Source organism: Bufo gargarizans, chromosome 1 (assembly GCF_014858855.1).
Source record: "Bufo gargarizans isolate SCDJY-AF-19 chromosome 1, ASM1485885v1, whole genome shotgun sequence".
NCBI classification, from domain to species: Eukaryota; Metazoa; Chordata; class Amphibia; order Anura; family Bufonidae; genus Bufo; species Bufo gargarizans.
Window position 1 is genome coordinate 338,093,855 of NC_058080.1, and position 18,510 is coordinate 338,112,364.

Sequence of the window (18,510 nt, forward strand, 5' to 3'; positions counted from 1 at the left end):
CAACTAATCCCCTATCATAGAGTTGAATGGAGCGGCAGACACAGGCACCTGTTGTAGAGATAGACAGAGGCCCAGCGGTTGGACCAACACTGGTCACAATTATCCCCATCCTGCAGATAAGGCAAGGATCTGCAACCCTTGGGAAGTGTTGTGAAACGACAACTCCCAGCATACTTTGTTTCAGTGACAGTTCCGAGAAGAGTGTAGTTGTAGTTTTGCAACTGAAGCGCCAGATGTTAATGGTCCCTGAGATAAGAGGTTAAGTTCTCAGAGGTCTTTCCCCCCCCCCCCCATGCCAAAGTGGGATCACAGGTTTTCTTGCCAAGTTCCTGTGCATGTGGCAATGTGAGAGCATATATCAGGTTTAGATTTATTTCCGATTCATGAACCTGTGTCTGTTAACCCTATTAAATACTACATCTAATCTCTTCCAAGCCTAGGAAAGCTGATAATGCAAAATACAAATGTGTTAGTTTTCTGTGTTCGTAACAGGACATGTCTTATGGGACCCCTATTTTATTTTATCTTATTTTGTGTTAACAGATGGGCTACATAATTCATCAGATATCTGGACTCCTTCTGGTGGAACTGGACAGGGCGGTTACAGTTCCATTCTAGGCAGCTCTCAACCTTCTCTTACCCAGCCTGCAGGCTTCAGTGGCCTGCACCCCCATGAGCGAATGGTAATTGTGAAGTTGCTCATGTTTTGAAACTCTAGCAAACAATATGATCTCACTGTGTATTAAAGATTTTTCAATTCAGTATTAATCAGTATCTGACCGGTGGGGGTCCTACACCCAGGAACCCCACTGGTCAGCTGTTTGAGAAGGCAAATAGCACCACCACCTTCTCTCAGCAAACCAGGCACAGCTCAGTTTGATAGCAGCTGTGCTTGGTAGATCAGCTCCATTCACTTCAGTGGGGCTGGCCTGCACCTATGCCATGTGACAAACGAGAAAGCTGCAGAACTGCTGCGAGCACTGGTGCCTTCTCAAACCCCACAGATAAGATCATGATGATCTGTCCCAAGGATAGGTCTAAATTAGAGAGTTCTATGAATTACCTTTTAAAGGAATAGTCTATGAGGCTATTCTCAATGCTGTGTTTTTTTTTTCCTCCTTCCTTTTCCACCTCTAACTACTCTGCAGTAGAAGAGCAACATATTGTGCCAGATTTACAAAATTGTCATTAAAAAACTGTTGCTTTTTACTGATAGAAACAGATCATTTTTAACCCCTTAAGGACTTAGGACGTACCGGTACGTCCTAACTTTAAAACTACATTGCGGCGGGGATTAATCCGAACAGGATGTCCTCTGAAATCATTCAGCGGGCATCCTGTCACAATGTGGTTTGCGGCTTTACCTGAGGTTTGCAGCGGCGATCGGCGGTGCCATCAGGTCCCCATGCGGCTGTAGGGGGGACCCGATGGCATGCAAGGCAGCGCAATGCCTTTCGGTGACGAGCCTGCGAGATCCAGCCCCCTGGATCTCACAGGTCGAAAGCTGTATGAGTAATACACACAGTATTACTCATACAGCCAATGCATTCCAATACAGAAGTATTGGAATGCATTGTAAAGGGGATTATATCCCCAAAAGTTCAAGTCCCAAAGTGGGACAAAAAATAGTGAAATTTCCCCCCCCCCCCCCCCCCCAAATAAAGTAAAATAAAAATAAAAAATTGGTAAAAAGTAGAGGCGGGGGAATTATACATATTGGGTATCGCCGCGTCCGTACCGACCGGCTCTATAAACATATCACATGACCTAACCCCTGAGATGAACACCGTAAAAAATAAAAACTGTGCTAAATAAACTATTTTTTGTTACCTTACATCACAAAAAGTGTAATAGCAAGCGATCAAAAAGTCACACGCACCCCCAAAATAGTGCCAATAAAACCGTCATTTCATCCCGCAAAAATCATACCCTACCAAAGGTAATCGCCCAAAAACTGAAAAAATTGTGGGTTTCAGACTATGGAATCACTGAAACATGTCATTTTTTTTGCTTCAAAAATGAAATCATTGTGTAAAACTTACATAAATAAAAAAAAGTATACATATTAGGTATCGCAGCGTCTGTGGCAACCTGGGCTATAAAATATCACATGATCTAACCTGTCAGACGAATGTTGTAAATGGCAAAAAGTAAAAATGGTGCCAAAACAGCTATTTCTTGTTACCGTGCCTCACAAAAAGTGTAATATAGAGCAACCAAAAATCATATGTACCCTAAACTAGTACCAACAATACTGCCACCCTATCGCGTAGTTTCTAAAATGGGGTCACTTTTTTGGAGTTTCTACTCTAGGGGTGCATCAGGGGGGCTTCAAATGGGACATGGTGTAAAAAAAAAACAGTCCAGCAAAACCTGCCTTCCAAAAACCGTATGGCATTCCTTTCCTTCTGCTCCCTGCCCTGTGCCTGTACAGCAGTTTATGACCACATATGGGGTGTTTTTGTAAACTACAGAATCAGGGCCATAAATATTAAGTTTGGTTTGGCTGTTAACCCTTGCTTTGTAACTGGAAAAAATTATTAAAATGGAAAACCTGACAAAAGTTAAATGTTTTAATTATCTCTATTTTCCATTAATTCTTGTGGAACACCTAAAGGGTTAACGACATTTGTAAAATCAGTTTTGAATACCTTGAGGGGTGTAGTTTCTAGAATGGGATCATTTTTGGGTAGTTTCTATTATGTGAGCCTTGCAAAGTGACTTCGGACCTGAACTGGTCCCTAAAAATTGGGTTTTTGAAAATTTCAGAAAAATTTCAAGATTTGCTTCTAAACTTCCAAGCCTTGTAACATCCCCAAAAAATAAAATATCATTCCCAAAATTATCCTAACATGAAGTAGACATATGGGGAATGTAAAGTAAAAACTATTTTTGGAGGTATTACTATGTATTATAGAAGTAGAGAAATTGAAACTTGGAAAATTTTATAATAATTTTTTTTTACTTCATTTTACCAGTGTCATGAAGTAAAATATGTGATGAAAAAACGGTCTCAGAATGGCCTGGATAAGTCGAAGCGTTTTTAAATTATCAGCACTTAAAGTGACACTGGTCAGATTTGGGGTTAAACAACGCTGTAAGAAGTGAGAGCTTTAGTGCTAATGTGGGCAACCAAGACAGGTTTTTGTTTTAGGGTATTTTCACACACAATTTTTAGTTCTGTATTTCAGCATTTTTGCATGTGTTTTTTAGCATGTTGACATTTTCTCTTTCTTGTTTCTTTTCAAAGACATACACCTAAAATAATATAACACCACACAGGAATATTACAAGTGCAGCAAGCACCTAGTGAAGTCAGAGAGAGGGTCTGAATGGTAATTGCCCTGATGATCTCTGTGTACACCCTCAGGCTATCCCTTTCTGGGAACTATCCAGTGATAGAGGGGTACCCTTTATTCCCCCAGGGGACTCTGTAGCTAGGGCCCCATTTGGATGGTAATTTGAGGGTGCCTTTGATGTTAAATGTCTCTCTAGGTGCAGGGGTTGAAAATGATAAAACTGCATATGGTGTTAGGAGTGTCCGTAACCAGGCCAGATTGAATTTAACAAAAGTCTCATTTCACTGTGGCCCAAATAGGAGTTGTACAAACCGGATTCCAAAAAAGTTGGGACACTATACAAATCGTGAATAAAAACTGAATGCAATGATGTGGAGGTGCCAACTTCTAATATTTTATTCAGAAGAGAACATAAATCACGGAACAAAAGTTTAAACTGAGAAAATGTACCATTTTAAGGAAAAAAAATGTTGAATCAGAATTTCATGGTGTCAACAAATCCCCAAAAAGTTTGGACAAGGCGATTTTCACCACTGTGTGGGGTCTCCCCTTCTTACAACGCTCAACAGACGTCTGGGGACCGAGGAGACCAGTTTCTCAAGTTTAGAAATAGGAATGCTCTCCCATTCTTGTCTAATACAGGCCTCTAACTGTTCAATCGTCTTGGGCCTTCTTGGTTGCACCTTCCTCTTTATGATGCGCAAATGTTCTCTATAGGTGAAAGATCTGGACTGCAGACTGGCCATTTCAGTACCCGGATCCTTCTCCTACGCAGCCATGATGTTGTGATTGATGCAGAATATGGTCTGGCATTATCTTGTTGAAAAATGCAGGGTCTTCCCTGAAGTCTGGATGGGAGCATATGTTGTTCTAGAACCTGAATATATTTTTCTGCATTGATGGTGCCTTTCCAGACATGCAAGCTGCCCATGCCACACGCACTCATGCAACCCCATACCATCAGAGATGCAGGCTTCTGAACTGAGCATTGATAACAACTTGGGTTGTCCTTGTCCACTTTGGTCCGGATGACATGGCGTCCCAGATTTCCAAAAAGAACTTTGAATCGTGACTCGTCTGACCACAGAACAGTCTTCCGTTTTGCCACACTCCATTTTAAATTATCCCTGGCCCAGGGAAAACGCCTGAGCTTGTGGCTCTTGCTTAGAAATGGCTTCTTCTTTGCACTGTAGAGTTTCAGCTGGCAACGGCGGATGGCACGGTGGATTGTATTCACTGACAATGGTTTCTGGAAGTATTCCTGAGCCCATTCTGTGATTTCCTTTACAGTAGCATTCCTGTTTGTGGTGCAGTGTCGTTTAAGGGCCCGGGCATCCAGTATGGTTTTACGGCCTTGACCCTTACGCACAGAGATTGTTCCAGATTCTCTGAATCTTTGGATGATGTTATGCACAGTTGATGATAATAGATGCAAAGGCTTTGCAATTTTTCGCTGGGTAACACCTTTCTGATATTGCTCCACTATCTTTCTGCGCAACATTGTGGGAATTGGTGATCCTCTACCCATCTTGGCTTCTGAGACACTGCCACTCCGAGAAGCTCTTTTTATACCCAATCATGTTGCCAATTGACCTAATTAGTGTTAATTGGTCTTCCAGCTCTTCGTTATGCTCAAATTTACTTTTTCCAGCCTCTTATTGCTACTTGTCCCAACTTTTTTGGAATTTGTTGACACCGTGAAAATTTGAATCAACGTATTTTTCCTTTAAAATGATACATTTACTCGGATTAAACGTTTGATCTGTCATCTACAGGTCCTTCTAAAAAAATTAGCATATTGTGATAAAGTTCATTATTTTCTGTAATGTACTGATAAACATTAGACTTTCATATATTTTAGATTCATTACACACCAACTGAAGTAGTTCAAGCCTTTTATTGTTTTAATATTGATGATTTTGGCATACAACTCATGAAAACCCCAAATTCCTATCTCAAAAAATTAGCATATCATGAAAAGGTTCTCTAAACGAGCTATTAACCTAATCATCTGAATCAACTAATTAACTCTAAACACCTGCAAAAGATTCCTGAGGCTTTTAAAAACTCCCAGCCTGGTTCATTACTCAAAACCGCAATCATGGGTAAGACTGCCGACCTGACTGCTGTCCAGAAGGCCATCATTGACACCCTCAAGCAAGAGGGTAAGACACAAAGAAATTTCTGAACGAATAGGCTGTTCCCAGAGTGCTGTATAGAGGCACCTCAGTGGGAAGTCTGTGGGAAGGAAAAAGTGTGGCAGAAAACGCTGCACAATGAGAAGAGGTGACCGGACCCTGAGAAAGATTGTGGAGAAGGACCGATTCCAGACCTTGGGGGACCTGCGGAAGCAGTGGACTGAGTCTGGAGTAGAAACATCCAGAGCCACCGTGTACAGGCAAGTGCAGGAAATGGGCTACAGGTGCCGCATTCCCCAGGTCAAGCCACTTTTGAACCAGAAACAGCGGCAGAAGCGCCTGACCTGGGCTACAGAGAAGCAGCACTGGACTGTTGCATGTCATTCGGAAATCAAGGTGCCAGAATCTGGAGGAAGACTGGGGAGAGGGAAATGCCAAAATGCCTGAAGTCCAGTGTCAAGTACCCACAGTCAGTGATGGTCTGGGGTGCCATGTCAGCTGCTGGTGTTGGTCTACTGTGTTTTATCAAGGGCAGGGTCAATGCAGTTAGCCATCAGGAGATTTTGGAGCACTTCATGCTTCCATCTGCTGAAAAGCTTTATGGAGATGAAGATTTCATTTTTCAGCACGACCTGGCACCTGCTCACAGTGCCAACACCACTGGTAAATGGTTTACTGACCATGGTATTACTCTGCTCAATTGGCCTGCCAACTCTCCTGACCTGAACCCCATAGAGAATCTGTGGGATATTGGGAAGAGAAAGTTGAGAGACGCAAGACCCAACACTCTGGATGAGCTTAAGGCCGCTATCAAAGCATCCTGGGCCTCCATAACACCTCAGCAGTGCCACAGGCTGATTGCCTCCATGCCACGCCGCATTGAAGCAGTCATTCCTGCAAAAGGATTCCCGACCAAGTATTGAGTGCATAACTGAACATAATTATTTGAAGGTTGACTTTTTTTGTATTAAAAACACTTTTCTTTTATTGGTCGGATGAAATATGCTAATTTTTTGAGATAGTAAATTTGGGTTTTCATGAGCTGTATGCCAAAATCATCAATATTAAAACAATAAAAGGCTTGAACTAATTCAGTTGGTGTGTAATGAATCTAAAATATATGAAAGTCTAATGTTTATCAGTACATTACAGAAAATAATGAACTTTATCACAATATGCTAATTTTTTGAGAAGGACCTGTATGTTCTATTACAAATAAAATATTGACATTTGCCATCTCCACATCATTGCATTCAGTTTTTATTCACAATTTGTTTAGTGTCCCAACTTTTTGGGAATCCGGTTTGTAGTAATCTATATCTAGTAATCTGTAGTAGATCTAGTAATCAAAGGGGTATTCTGGATTTTTATTTTTGAAATTGTGTTTTATATAATAAGAGATCATGCACATATTGCATCAGTCATGTGACACACTCTACATGGTAACATTCAGTAAGTAGTGTTACATGACATATATTTTCTGTACACAATGTGACAGACATGAGGTGCTGCTGCAGTTAGTACTGTATATATTCTGTTCTCCAATACTCTTTACTATTCACCTGTTAGATGCTTCGGCAGTTAAAGGGGTTGTCCGGGTTCAGAGCTGAACCCGGACATACCCTTATTTTCACCCCGGCAGCCCTCCTGAGCCTGGCATCGGAGCATCTCATGCTCCGATGCGCTCCAGTGCCCTGTGCTAGATCGCGCAGGGCACAGGCTCTTGTGTTTAGAATAACACACTGCTGGGCGGTAACTTCCGCCCAGCAGTGTGTTCGGTGACGTCACCGGCTCTGAGGGGCGGGCTTTAGGTCTGCCCTAGCCGTTTTACTGGCTAGGGCAGAGCCAAATCCCGCCCATCAGTGCCGGTGACGTCACCGGGGTTCCTGTCAGCCCCATAGAGAGCCCCGGTACGTCACCGGAACTCAGAAAAATGCCTTTGCCCTGCGCGATTTAGCGCAGGGCAAAGGAGAGCATCGGAGCATGAACTGCTCCGATGCTCATGTCAGGGGGGCTGCCGGGGTGAAAATGGAGGTATGTCCAGGTTCAGCTCTGAACCTGGACAACCCCTTTAATTGAAAGACAGGTCACATAATGCTTGTTAGTCACATGACGGGTCACATACAGGGTTGTCAACCAGAATTTTTCATTTTTCGGAACAACTAATCCCAAAATCAGACATCAACATTTTTTGGGGACAACCATAATGAATGATAAAAATTATAAGTAATAAATAATATACTGATAACACCTCATTAACCGCATTTAAGTGTGAGCTGTGAAATAATTGCCACCGAGATATTCTAGTCAAGTACCACCACCCCAAAAAAAAATCATGGACACCTCAAAAAAATAAATTCACATGCTCATTTTTACCGACTGTCCAGAAATTTCTGGATGGTTGGTAACTTTAGTCACATGACTGATGCCATGTTTAGTCCCATCTCTCCTATGGATGCATTTTTCGGGACTAAAATGGACCCTACCATTTTTTTCTCTTTAGGGAGGCTTGCGAGCAAAATTGTTAGATGATGTAAATTTGAAAATTTTGACATTACAAACAATGCAAACCAATTGCAGATACCCCCTGTTGTACTGGGGTACTGCTCAAGTCAAACGGGTTATAAATGTAGTCATCAAAATAGGCAATACCCAACTATATATACCATACCCACCCAGTCACGATCTGCCTCAAAAGAAGTAAAAATACTGGCAGTGTTCTGCTAGTATAAATAAGCAACAGCGAAACAGCATTTGGAGCATCTGGTGCCATTAGTGGGCAGTACTTATTATATCTCTTTATTTCTTTATTTATAGATACTGATTGGATTTTTACTGCTTTTGAGGAGGTGTTTTTATATGACTACATTCATAACTGGTGTTACTATAGCATCTTTGATTGCATGGGTGCATGTCCATATTAACTGTTTTGTAGATTTTAATGATTAATAAAGACTGGTATATTTTGGCTTTATCAAGTGGTGTTATTTTTTGGGATTATGTAATCTTTATATGTATTTATTTTTTTCTTCTGGCATCCATCTGTCCTTTATACACGGACAAACGACTGGCCCAATCTGCTTGAGATTTGGCATATAGCTAAATCAGGGGCTTAGACAGTTTTTAAACCGAAAAAATTTCAGGTATCTAGTATGTACCACTCTTGAGAGAGCCACACAATAAAGCAATTGTGGCACCATCACATGACCCAAATAGAAACTGGCAGGTCCTTCAGTCTTTGTCTCACTGACAAACGGTTTTATACCAGGTTTCCATAACAACAAAGCAATTTGTCTTCACTGTTAGGCTAAGGCTACACAGCGTCATGGGTCACTAGACATGAGAGAATCGAAGTTGGCTAAGTGGAATTTGATCTGAATATCCAGAAAAATTTTGATTCGTCCCAAACTCTGTGCACGGAGAGACGTTACAGGCACTAGTGACAGTCTTTAGAATAGACTTTATTCCCCCCCCCCCCCAAAAAAAAAACTATTTGAGCAGTTCAGGGAAAGATAATTCATAGTGTAGCGAAAGGATAGGGAGGCATTATCCACACTATTGGGAGAGAGCCGGGACCAATAGGAGAGTGTAAAGCCTATAATAGGATCTATTTTATTACACCTTGCTGCACTAAATGTGGTTACTAAAAGTGATCTATTACTACAGATTTTAGGTTGTTTTAAACAGTAATTGCAGTAATCGTAGCATCTGTTATTGGGTTGAAAGTGCTGTCTGATACAATCAATTTTGGGGTGTGTTAATTGCATATATAAAAGTACGTCCGTTCACCCTTGTTTTTGGGGTGAATTTTCCGCCTGATGTTGCGAGTGGTGAGGGTGACATTAGTGATGTGCAGACAATGGTTGACGATAATGTGGCTGATTGCACGTTTAGCCAGGGGAAGAGAGGGCTTCATAATCATCAGGAGAAAGAGGGTGGCAGCTTGCTCGTTAGGCAGCAGCTTAGTCAGCAGGGTGGCAGCAGTGTATGATCTGCAGCCACACATGCCCAGGGTAGACCGCCTGCTACGCAGGAGTCTACCTGTCCAGAATGAAGTAGTGGTGGCAGCGGTAGCAGACAGTCAGCACAGAGTCATAGTAACATAGTATATATAGTAACATCCATATCAGCCTATTATCCTGCAAGTTGATCCAGAGGAAGGTAAAAAGTCGTGGGGGGAAATCCATACTCGGCGGTTTGGGAGTTTTTTTTTTTTATCAAGCCACCGGAGGACTATTTAGCATGGCCCACTCTGTGACTGTGCCAGTGTGTTGACAACTCATTCCCACCCTCTCCACTCTCTGACGGGGCCACTGTGTTGGCGACTCATCAGATTCCTCATGCGATTCCAACCCTCACCACTCTGTAACTGGGTCACTGTGTTGACTCTTCATGCTGTTGCCACCTCACCACTCGGTCATGGGGGCACTACTTGTTTCAGCTTGTAACAGAACAGGTTCTGTAGAAATCTATGTGGAATCAGCTGCCGATGGTGTAAAAGGAGTGCACTTCTTCTTGACCTTAACATTGACCTGTAAGGCTAAGTTCACACTTGAGTTATTTGGTCAGTTTTGGCTCCGTAACTGACCAAATATGTGAAATGATTCTAAGAGTGACGTCTGTCATCTGTGTGTCATACTGACTCACAGTACTGTTTCACAGTACTGTTTCACTAGCACAGTGGACTCCCTATGCATGCACAGTGTTCTACACCACTATACAGGCTCTTGTCCGCCAGGAAATAGCTGTTTTATTATGTGATTTGTCACATATAAATTCGAATATAATTTTTTGGGGAAAATTCGGCAAACTGTCTAAATCTAATTTTTGAGAAATCCACTCATGTCAACTGGTTGCGCAACAGCTGTTGCAATGAAGATCTTTGAGTAGCTGTGATCCCATATAAATAAATGGGATTGCTGTGACGGTCGCAAGAAATCCAGCCATGTCGGATTTCTTGCAACTGTAATGGCGATCCCATTAATTTCTATTGTATCACCGCTACTCAGAGATCCTGGCTGCGACAGCTGTTGCGCAACCACTGTCTCTGTGTAGCTCTAACCTTATTGGGCCACGGTGGATGTCACTGTTATGGATGAACTGTTAATGTCAATGTTATGGGGGCCACTGTGAATATCTTTTAACCACACACACAAACCGATCAGCTGTTTCAGGGAGCCGCACACAGGATTTTTTTCCCCCCATCAATAATAAAATATCTCTGGTGGAAATTACAAACCGGATTCCAAAAAAGTTGGGACACTAAACAAATTGTGAATAAAAACTGAATGCAATGATGTGGAGATGGAACGTAGATGAAGCTTAAATGTTTAATCCGAGTAAATGTATCATTTTAAAGGAAAAATACGTTGATTCAAATTTTCACAGTGTCAACAAATCCCAAAAAAGTTGGGACAAGTAGCAATAAGAGGCTGGAAAAAGTAAATTTGAGCATAACGAAGAGCTGGAAGACCAATTAACACAAATTAGGTCAATTGGCAACATGATTGGGTATAAAAAGAGCTTCTCAGAGTGGCAGTGTCTCTCAGAAGCCAAGATGGGTAGAGGATCACCAATTCCCACAATGTTGCGCAGAAAGATAGTGGAGCAATATCAGAAAGGTGTTACCCAGCGAAAAATTGCAAAGACTTTGCATCTATCATCATCAACTGTGCATAACATCTTCCGAAGATTCACAGAATCTGGAACAATCTCTGTGCGTAAGGGTCAAGACTGTAAAACCATATTGGATGCCCGTGATCTCTGGGCTCTTAAACGACACTGCACCACAAACAGGAATGCTACTGTAAAGGAAATCACAGAATGGGCTCAGGAATACTTCCAGAAACCATTGTCAGTGAACACAATCCACCGTGCCATCCGCTGTTGCCAGCTGAAACTCTACAGTGCAAAGAAGAAGCCATTTCTAGGCAAGATCCACAAGCTCAGGCGTTTTCACAGGGCCAGGGATCATTTAAAATGGAGTGTGGCAAAATGGAAGACTGTTCTGTGGTCAGACGAGTCACGATTCGAAGTTCTTTTTGGAAATCTGGGACGCCATGTCATCCGGACCAAAGAGGACAAGGACAACCCAAGTTGTTATCAACGCTCAGATCAGAAGCCTGCATCTCTGATGGTATGGGGTTGCATGAGTGCGTGTGGCATGGGCAGCTTGCATGTCTGGAAAGGCACCATCAATGCAGAAAAATATATTCAGGTTCTAGAACAACATATGCTCCCATCCAGACATCATCTCTTTCAGGGAAGACCCTGCATTTTTCATTAAGATAATGCCAGACCACATTCTGCATCAATCACAACATCATGGCTGCGTAGGAGAAGGATCCGGGTACTGAAATGGCCAGTCTGCAGTCCAGATCTTTCACCTATAGAGAACATTTGCGCATCATAAAGAGGAAGGTACAACAAAGAAGGCCCAAGACGATTGAACAGTTAGAGGCCTGTAGTAGACAAGAATGGGAGAGCATTCCTATTTCTAAACTTGAGAAACTGGTCTCCTCGGTCCCCAGACGTCTGTTGAGTGTTGTAAGAAGGGGGGGAGATGCCACACAGTGGTGAAAATGGCCTTGTCCCAACTTTTTGGGGATTTGTTGTCACCATGAAATTCTGATTCAACATATTTTTCCCTTAAAATGGTACATTTTCTCAGTTTAAACTTTTGTTCCGTGATTTATGTTCTATTCTGACTAAAATATTAGAAGTTGGCACCTCCACATCATTGCATTCAGTTTTTATTCACGATTTGTATAGTGTCCCAACTTTTTTGGAATCCGGTTTGTATACAAACAAATGTGAAATAAGCACAGCAGATGCTCAAAATAAATGATCCTTTTTTTCCCCTTAATTTCTGTTCCCTGACTGATCAGAAGAACATAAAACAAAATGGTGATGTGAATGAACCTTTTACATTGTATTTCTTTTCTGTTCCTCAGAGTTTCCAAATAAATTCCAATGAGGTGAACCCTGCTATTTCCTCAAGCTTTCCTTCTGCTTCTGCACAGTATGGAGTCTTAAGTCACACACCTCCTATCGGTAGTGGGGATACTATCACAGGTATGTTGCAGAAACAAAGGACACAGTTAGTATATCCTTTAACCCCTGTACGCATTAGGCTAGGGTTATGTAGTTGCATTGCGACATACTTCGATGCGACAGTCACATAAAAATCCAACTTTAATGAATTTTTTGTGACTGTCGTGTCACAGTTGCATCATGTCACAGTGCGACACCATAGACCAGGCATGTCCAAACTGCGGCCCTCCAGCTGTTGCAAAACTACAACTCCCAGCATGCCCTAATAGCTGTAAGCTATCCAGGCATGCTGGGAGTTGTAGTTTTGCAACAGCTGGAGGGCCGCACTTTGGACATGCCTGCCATAGACTATCATTATAAAAAATGTTGAGTGACTTCTCTATGACCAGAAGTTGCGCGACACATGTTGCCAGGTAGCCATAGCCTTATCACACACATGTATGTGATAATGTATAAGGGATTTTATGGAGTGGAAATAACTGAAGTATAGCTGATATGCTGATCCAAGTTTAGACACTGCTAAATTTTACTGGATTCATTGAAAGTGCCATAAAAATTAACCTTTATTAATGTTACTAAAATAAGTATTAACAAACATGAGCCCTAATGATAACAAACTGTGATATAATAGAGAGCAGGGAAGAGTGTATATATCTATCCCTCATCCTAAGAGGATCCACAATATGCAGGCATTGGCTGTGTGCTCACTGCATCACGGATGTGGACCCATTTACTTGAATGGGTTCGCAATCCAGAGCTGTGGTGGGGAACGGAGGCACGGAACCGAACTGAAACACTACGGAGTGCGGATGTTGCCTGTGCAATTTGCGGTCCCCAATGCACGGAATGGCCGCACAACGGCTGTGTGCATGAAGCGTAAACCATGTCCCCGGAGTCGCACCCTAATGGTAGATACACTGCATGCTCCCACTTAAACTCAATTGTCCTTTTAAAGCATCAATAATATATAGGAGTAATGACCGTTACCCCTCACTAATTCCTGAGAATGACTTGATGCGGTTCCTGATTGTACCAGATTCATCAGAGGACAATCAATATCAAATACTACCTATAAATATAGGCACCTGGGCAGTGTTAAATGAGAATTAGGGAAAAACAACACAATACCACATAGAGACATCAAATACAGCAGTGTCTTAAATCATGGCACACACTGACTGCCACAGTTATATATGATGTACAGTAGAGCGAGCCACTCGCTCTATCCCAGACCAGAGTTGTAAGAGCTGATGTCTGTCTCACTAATGAGTATCATGGTTGAATGAGGGTCCTGTGCTTAGTTGAGCAATGCAGTATGGAGCAGGTTGCTGCGTCATACATGGCAGTTGCCAGCTGCAATGACCAGGATCAGCGTAACCCCTCTGATGCTGCGTTCAACCCCTCTGCCTTCTGATCAGACCCCCTGCAGTGAAATTGCAGGGCTTCGATTGATTACCACGACAGTATGGGACCTGCTGAAGGTTCCCAGGCTTGTCGTGGTGAATTGCATGTAAAGCCATGCACAAGGCACGGCTTTAGCAGGCATACCTTCAGAATCTCATAGACCCCCTTTCAAAATTTTACATATAAAAATAAAACACAATTATGACTGCGTCCCAAAAAATAATTAAAACATAAAAATGAATTTTCTAGGTGGTGTACTCCACATAATGGGGGGGGGAGAACCTTTTTTTTTTTTTTTTTTTTTTTTTTTTTTTTGTCACCCCAAGATAAATAACCATGATCAAAAAGTAGTATATACCACAAAAATGGTATCAATAAAAACTAAATCTCCTATAGCTATGTAGACAGAAATTTAAGAATGTTATGGCTGTCAGAAAATGACAATGCAAAGAAAAAGGACATCATATTATTTTTAGTGCACAGTGAATGCTGTAATAACAAAACCCCCCAAAACCTTGTGGATATTGCTTTAATTTCACACCACAAATATTTTTTCCCAATATAAGACATGGTAAATGAAATGGTGCCATTAAAAAATATAACATGAATGAAAAATTTAAGTTATGGTTCTTGGCCCTGGGTCTTTTGACATTTTGGGGCCTAAATATAAAAAGGCACACAATGTATGGACAGTTGCAAATCTGTTCTGAAACTAACTGAAAATAATGCAGTATTGGTGCCTCTAACAAATTTGGATCTGTCTTTTGTGCGTTACAATATGCAGATTCAGGGGGGAAAAAAAATCTTTCTCTCTTGTAAAAAAAAAAAAAAAAAAAAGTTGTGCGAATATTTACTACCCCAACAACACTTGAACTGGCCGGAGACACTCCAAAATGGATTTGGGCCTACTATTTAACTTTATATCTGACTAGTATCTAGTATAATCTACCCTTTGTATTGTAACAAAACAAAAAAAAGTTACTGTTAGCCATCCTTTGAATAGTAAAACATGGGTTTTCAGCTTATCTCCCCCCCCCCCCCCCAAAAAATAAAATAAAGCTTTTCTTTTTGGCCTCTACTTGTACCAATAGGCCTCAAATTCAGGGGAAGTCATGTCTAGCTATATATTGGTTTAATTAAAAGCAGGGTGGCTGGTTTGCACAACCAAAATTGAGCCAGCAACACACAAATGCACAACGGACAGCACTGTTTTTGCATTGTACAAGTGGAGTTTGTAGCTACCTTAATATTGGTCTTACACCATAGCCATGCATCTTTCCAGGACTGTTTTTAATGTCCAGTTGGGGAGTCAAGGCTATTGGAACAGACATTAGATGTGGATCCACTGTGCCAACTAGCTAAAACTAACTATTCTGGTGCTGGTGGTTTCCTGGTATTCACCTTTTACAGTTATCTGGATTTTGCCACAGGGAACCAACCAGGTCGCTGTCTCCTGAAGTAGTCCTAGTGTAGTTGGCAGCAGACCCATGGGGGTCAGACACTGGTGCAAAGCACCAAGGACTTTGGCAAAAAGCATAGTCTGAACACAGTCCAAAGTCAGCGGAGGCTGAGTACTTGGAATTATTTGGAATACACAAGGTCATAGGAAGCATAGTATGTGTGTAATCTAGATCACAGTTCCAAGGTTAGGGCAGGTGGCAAAGAGCAAAATCGGACAGACATGGGTATTAAAGACAAGAGATCGCCTTCACTGGCAACTAGCAACAAGATAACCTCAAAGCTCATGTAAGAAGGTGGATCCACAACCCAGCTAAATAGGGAGACTGATCAGCAACTTAACCAGCACCTGGACATGGGCAGGAGGAAGGCATTAACTCTTGCAGTGCTGAGGGAAACTTCACCAGTCCTAATTTACACAGAGAGAGTAGAGTGGATTTTATAACTGGTTGAACCTTCTTTTGGCAGCAATAACTTCAACCAAACGTTTCCTGTAGTTGCAGATCAGACATGCACAACGGTCAGAAGTAATTCTTGACCATTCCTCTTTACAGAACTGTTTCAGTTCAGCAATATTCTTGGGATGTCTGGTGTGAATCGCTTTCTTGAGGTCATGCCACAGCATCTCAATAGGGTTGAGGTCAGGACTCTGACTGGGCCTCTCCAGAAGGCCTATTTTCTTCTGTTTAAGCCATTCTGTTGTTGATTTACTTCTATACTTTAGGTCGTTGTCCTGTTGCAACACCCATCTTCTGTTGAGCTTCAGCTGGTGGACAGATGGCCTTAAGTTCTCCTGCAAAATGTCTTGATAAACTTGGGAATTAATTTTTCCTTCGATGATGGCAATCCATCCAGGCCCTGACGCAGCAAAGCAGCCCCAAACCATGATGCTCCCACCACTATACTTCACAGTTGGGATGAGGTTTTGATGTTGGTGTGTTGTACCTCTTTTTCACCACACATAGTGTTGTGTATTTCTTCCAAACTTTGGTTTCATCTGTCCACAGAATATTTTGCCAGTACTGCTGTGGAACATCCAGGTGCTCTTGTGCAAACTGTAAACATGCAGCAATGTTTTTTTTTGGACAGCAGTGGCTTCCTCTGTGGTATCCTCCCAAGAAATCCATTGGGAGGCTAGCATATGCCAGAGACTTTTGTAAGTCTTCAGCTGACACTTAAGGATTCTTCCTCACCTCATTGAGCAGTCTGCATTGTGCTCTTGCAGTCGTCTTTACAGAATGGCCACTCCTAGGGAGAGTAGCAGCAGGTCTGATCTTTCTCCATTTATAGACAATGTCTTGCCGTGGACAGCAAGGCTTTTGGAGATACTTTTATAACCCTTTCCAGCTTTATGGAAGTCAACAATTCTTAATCCGTAGGTCTTCGGAGAGCTCTATTGTGCGAGGAATCATTCACATCAGGTAATGCATCTTGTGAAAAGCAAACCCAGAACTGGTGTGTGTTTTTTATAGGGCAGGGCAGCTGTAATAAACACTTCCAATCTCATCTCATTGATTGGACTCCAGTTGGCTGACACCTCACTCCAATTAGCTCATGGAGATGTCATTAGTCTAGGGGTTCACATACTTTTTCCACCTGCACTGTGAATGTTTACATGGTGTGTTCCATAAAAACATGGTAACATTTAATTATTTGTTTATTAGTTTAAGCAGACTGTGATTGTCTATTGTTGGGACTTAGATGAAGATCAGATCACATTTTATGACCAATTTGTGCAGAAATCCATATCATTCCAAAGATTCACATACTTTTTCTTGCAACTGTGTGTTAATACCCTATAGAGAAAACTAGAATAAAACGTTATTAAAAACATGAATTCAATTAATAGAAGTGAAAGAATGTATGTATATTCGATATTGCAGTACCCCATACCTGGGGGTACAGTATGTGCAATTATTTAAAGGGGTTTTCCTGGGAAGGATGATTATTAACTATCCTCAGAAAACCTGGCACCCCCACCAATCAGCTGTTTCCAGCCTGTGCTTTGTACTTTAGCTCAGCCCCATTGACTGAGCTGCAACTAGGCCACATGGCTTTCTGGGTGTCAAACCCACATAGGTCTAAAATAAATGACCTATACTAAAGATAGGTAAGAACTTTTCTACCATGCAGTGAGTGAAAATCTCCCACACCGAGCACAGGAGGAAAGGGGACAGGAACTAGGTCTGGAAACTAGAACAACCTTTATCCAAGTCCTGACTAATGATCAGTATGAACTGACCTCAATGGTAGGAAATTTCTTACACAGGAACCTAGAGCCCTAACACACACTGTAGGGCCCTGGTATAATGACAGGACTTGACACAACCTATTCTTTCAACAGGAGTCTCCCTCAGGCCTAGAGCCAAAAGACAGGTAAATACAACAAACAAAATACAAATAGGGAAGACGACACTTAACTTCACGTGGCACAAAGGCAGCGCCGAGAGCTCAACAGAGATCCAACAACCAGCCAGCCCAGAGTACAGAAACTGAAGCTATTAACTGCACCCCCAGAAGGGGGTAAGCAGTAATAAATTGGGGAAGTAAAATGACCAAACCAACAACACCTGAGGGGTAGAGGGGTAAGAGGGTTAGTTGTCAAATAGTTGGACTGGTCTTGCTTCCTGCCAGGAGGGGGGAGTTGCCTTTGAAGGGTGAGAAAGCACACTGCACAGAAAGCACAGAGAGACCAACTAAATCCTGCCTCAAGAAAACACGGGAGACAAGACGGCAGAGTAGACAGCAGAATAATGCATGCAGGGGCGTCATATACCCTACAGTGCTATGAGTAAGGACACGACATGTGCCAGAAACATGTTGGCTAGTAACTAAATGTGGCAAGGGTGGTGTGTGTTTCATGCGATATTTAATGTATACTCCATTAAGGGCATTGTTTTATCTCTGGATGCTGCACATACTCTTCCTGCAAGAGCACACACTAAAGGCCAAGTTAACCGGTGATTTAGAATAACTTTTCTGTTGAACTGTTCCTGTATATTTGTATCGGTGAGCACTCTGTTTTTATGTTTAACCCCTTAAGGACCCTGACATTTTTCACCTTAAGGACCCAGGCCAGTTTTAGCAAATGTGACACGTGTCACTTTAGGTGGTGATAACTTTAAGACGCTTTTACATATCCAGGCCATTCTGAGAAT

At 42.0% G+C, this 18,510-nt stretch overlaps 1 protein-coding gene across 11 annotated transcripts in view; it reads left to right on the forward strand.

The window, feature by feature from the left end:
- TCF3 (transcription factor 3) overlaps positions 1 to 18,510 on the forward strand; it is a 396,630-nt gene that overhangs the window by 324,184 nt on the left and 53,936 nt on the right. For all 11 annotated transcript variants that reach the window (XR_006391250.1, XM_044306353.1, XM_044306377.1 and 8 more), the window contains 2 exons: positions 544 to 683; positions 12,391 to 12,511. Coding sequence is in view for 10 of the 11 variants with exons in the window: in XM_044306353.1 (XP_044162288.1) it covers positions 544 to 683; positions 12,391 to 12,511 (261 nt within the window). In the remaining variant the exon portion in view is untranslated. The remainder of the gene's footprint in view (positions 1 to 543; positions 684 to 12,390; positions 12,512 to 18,510) is intronic.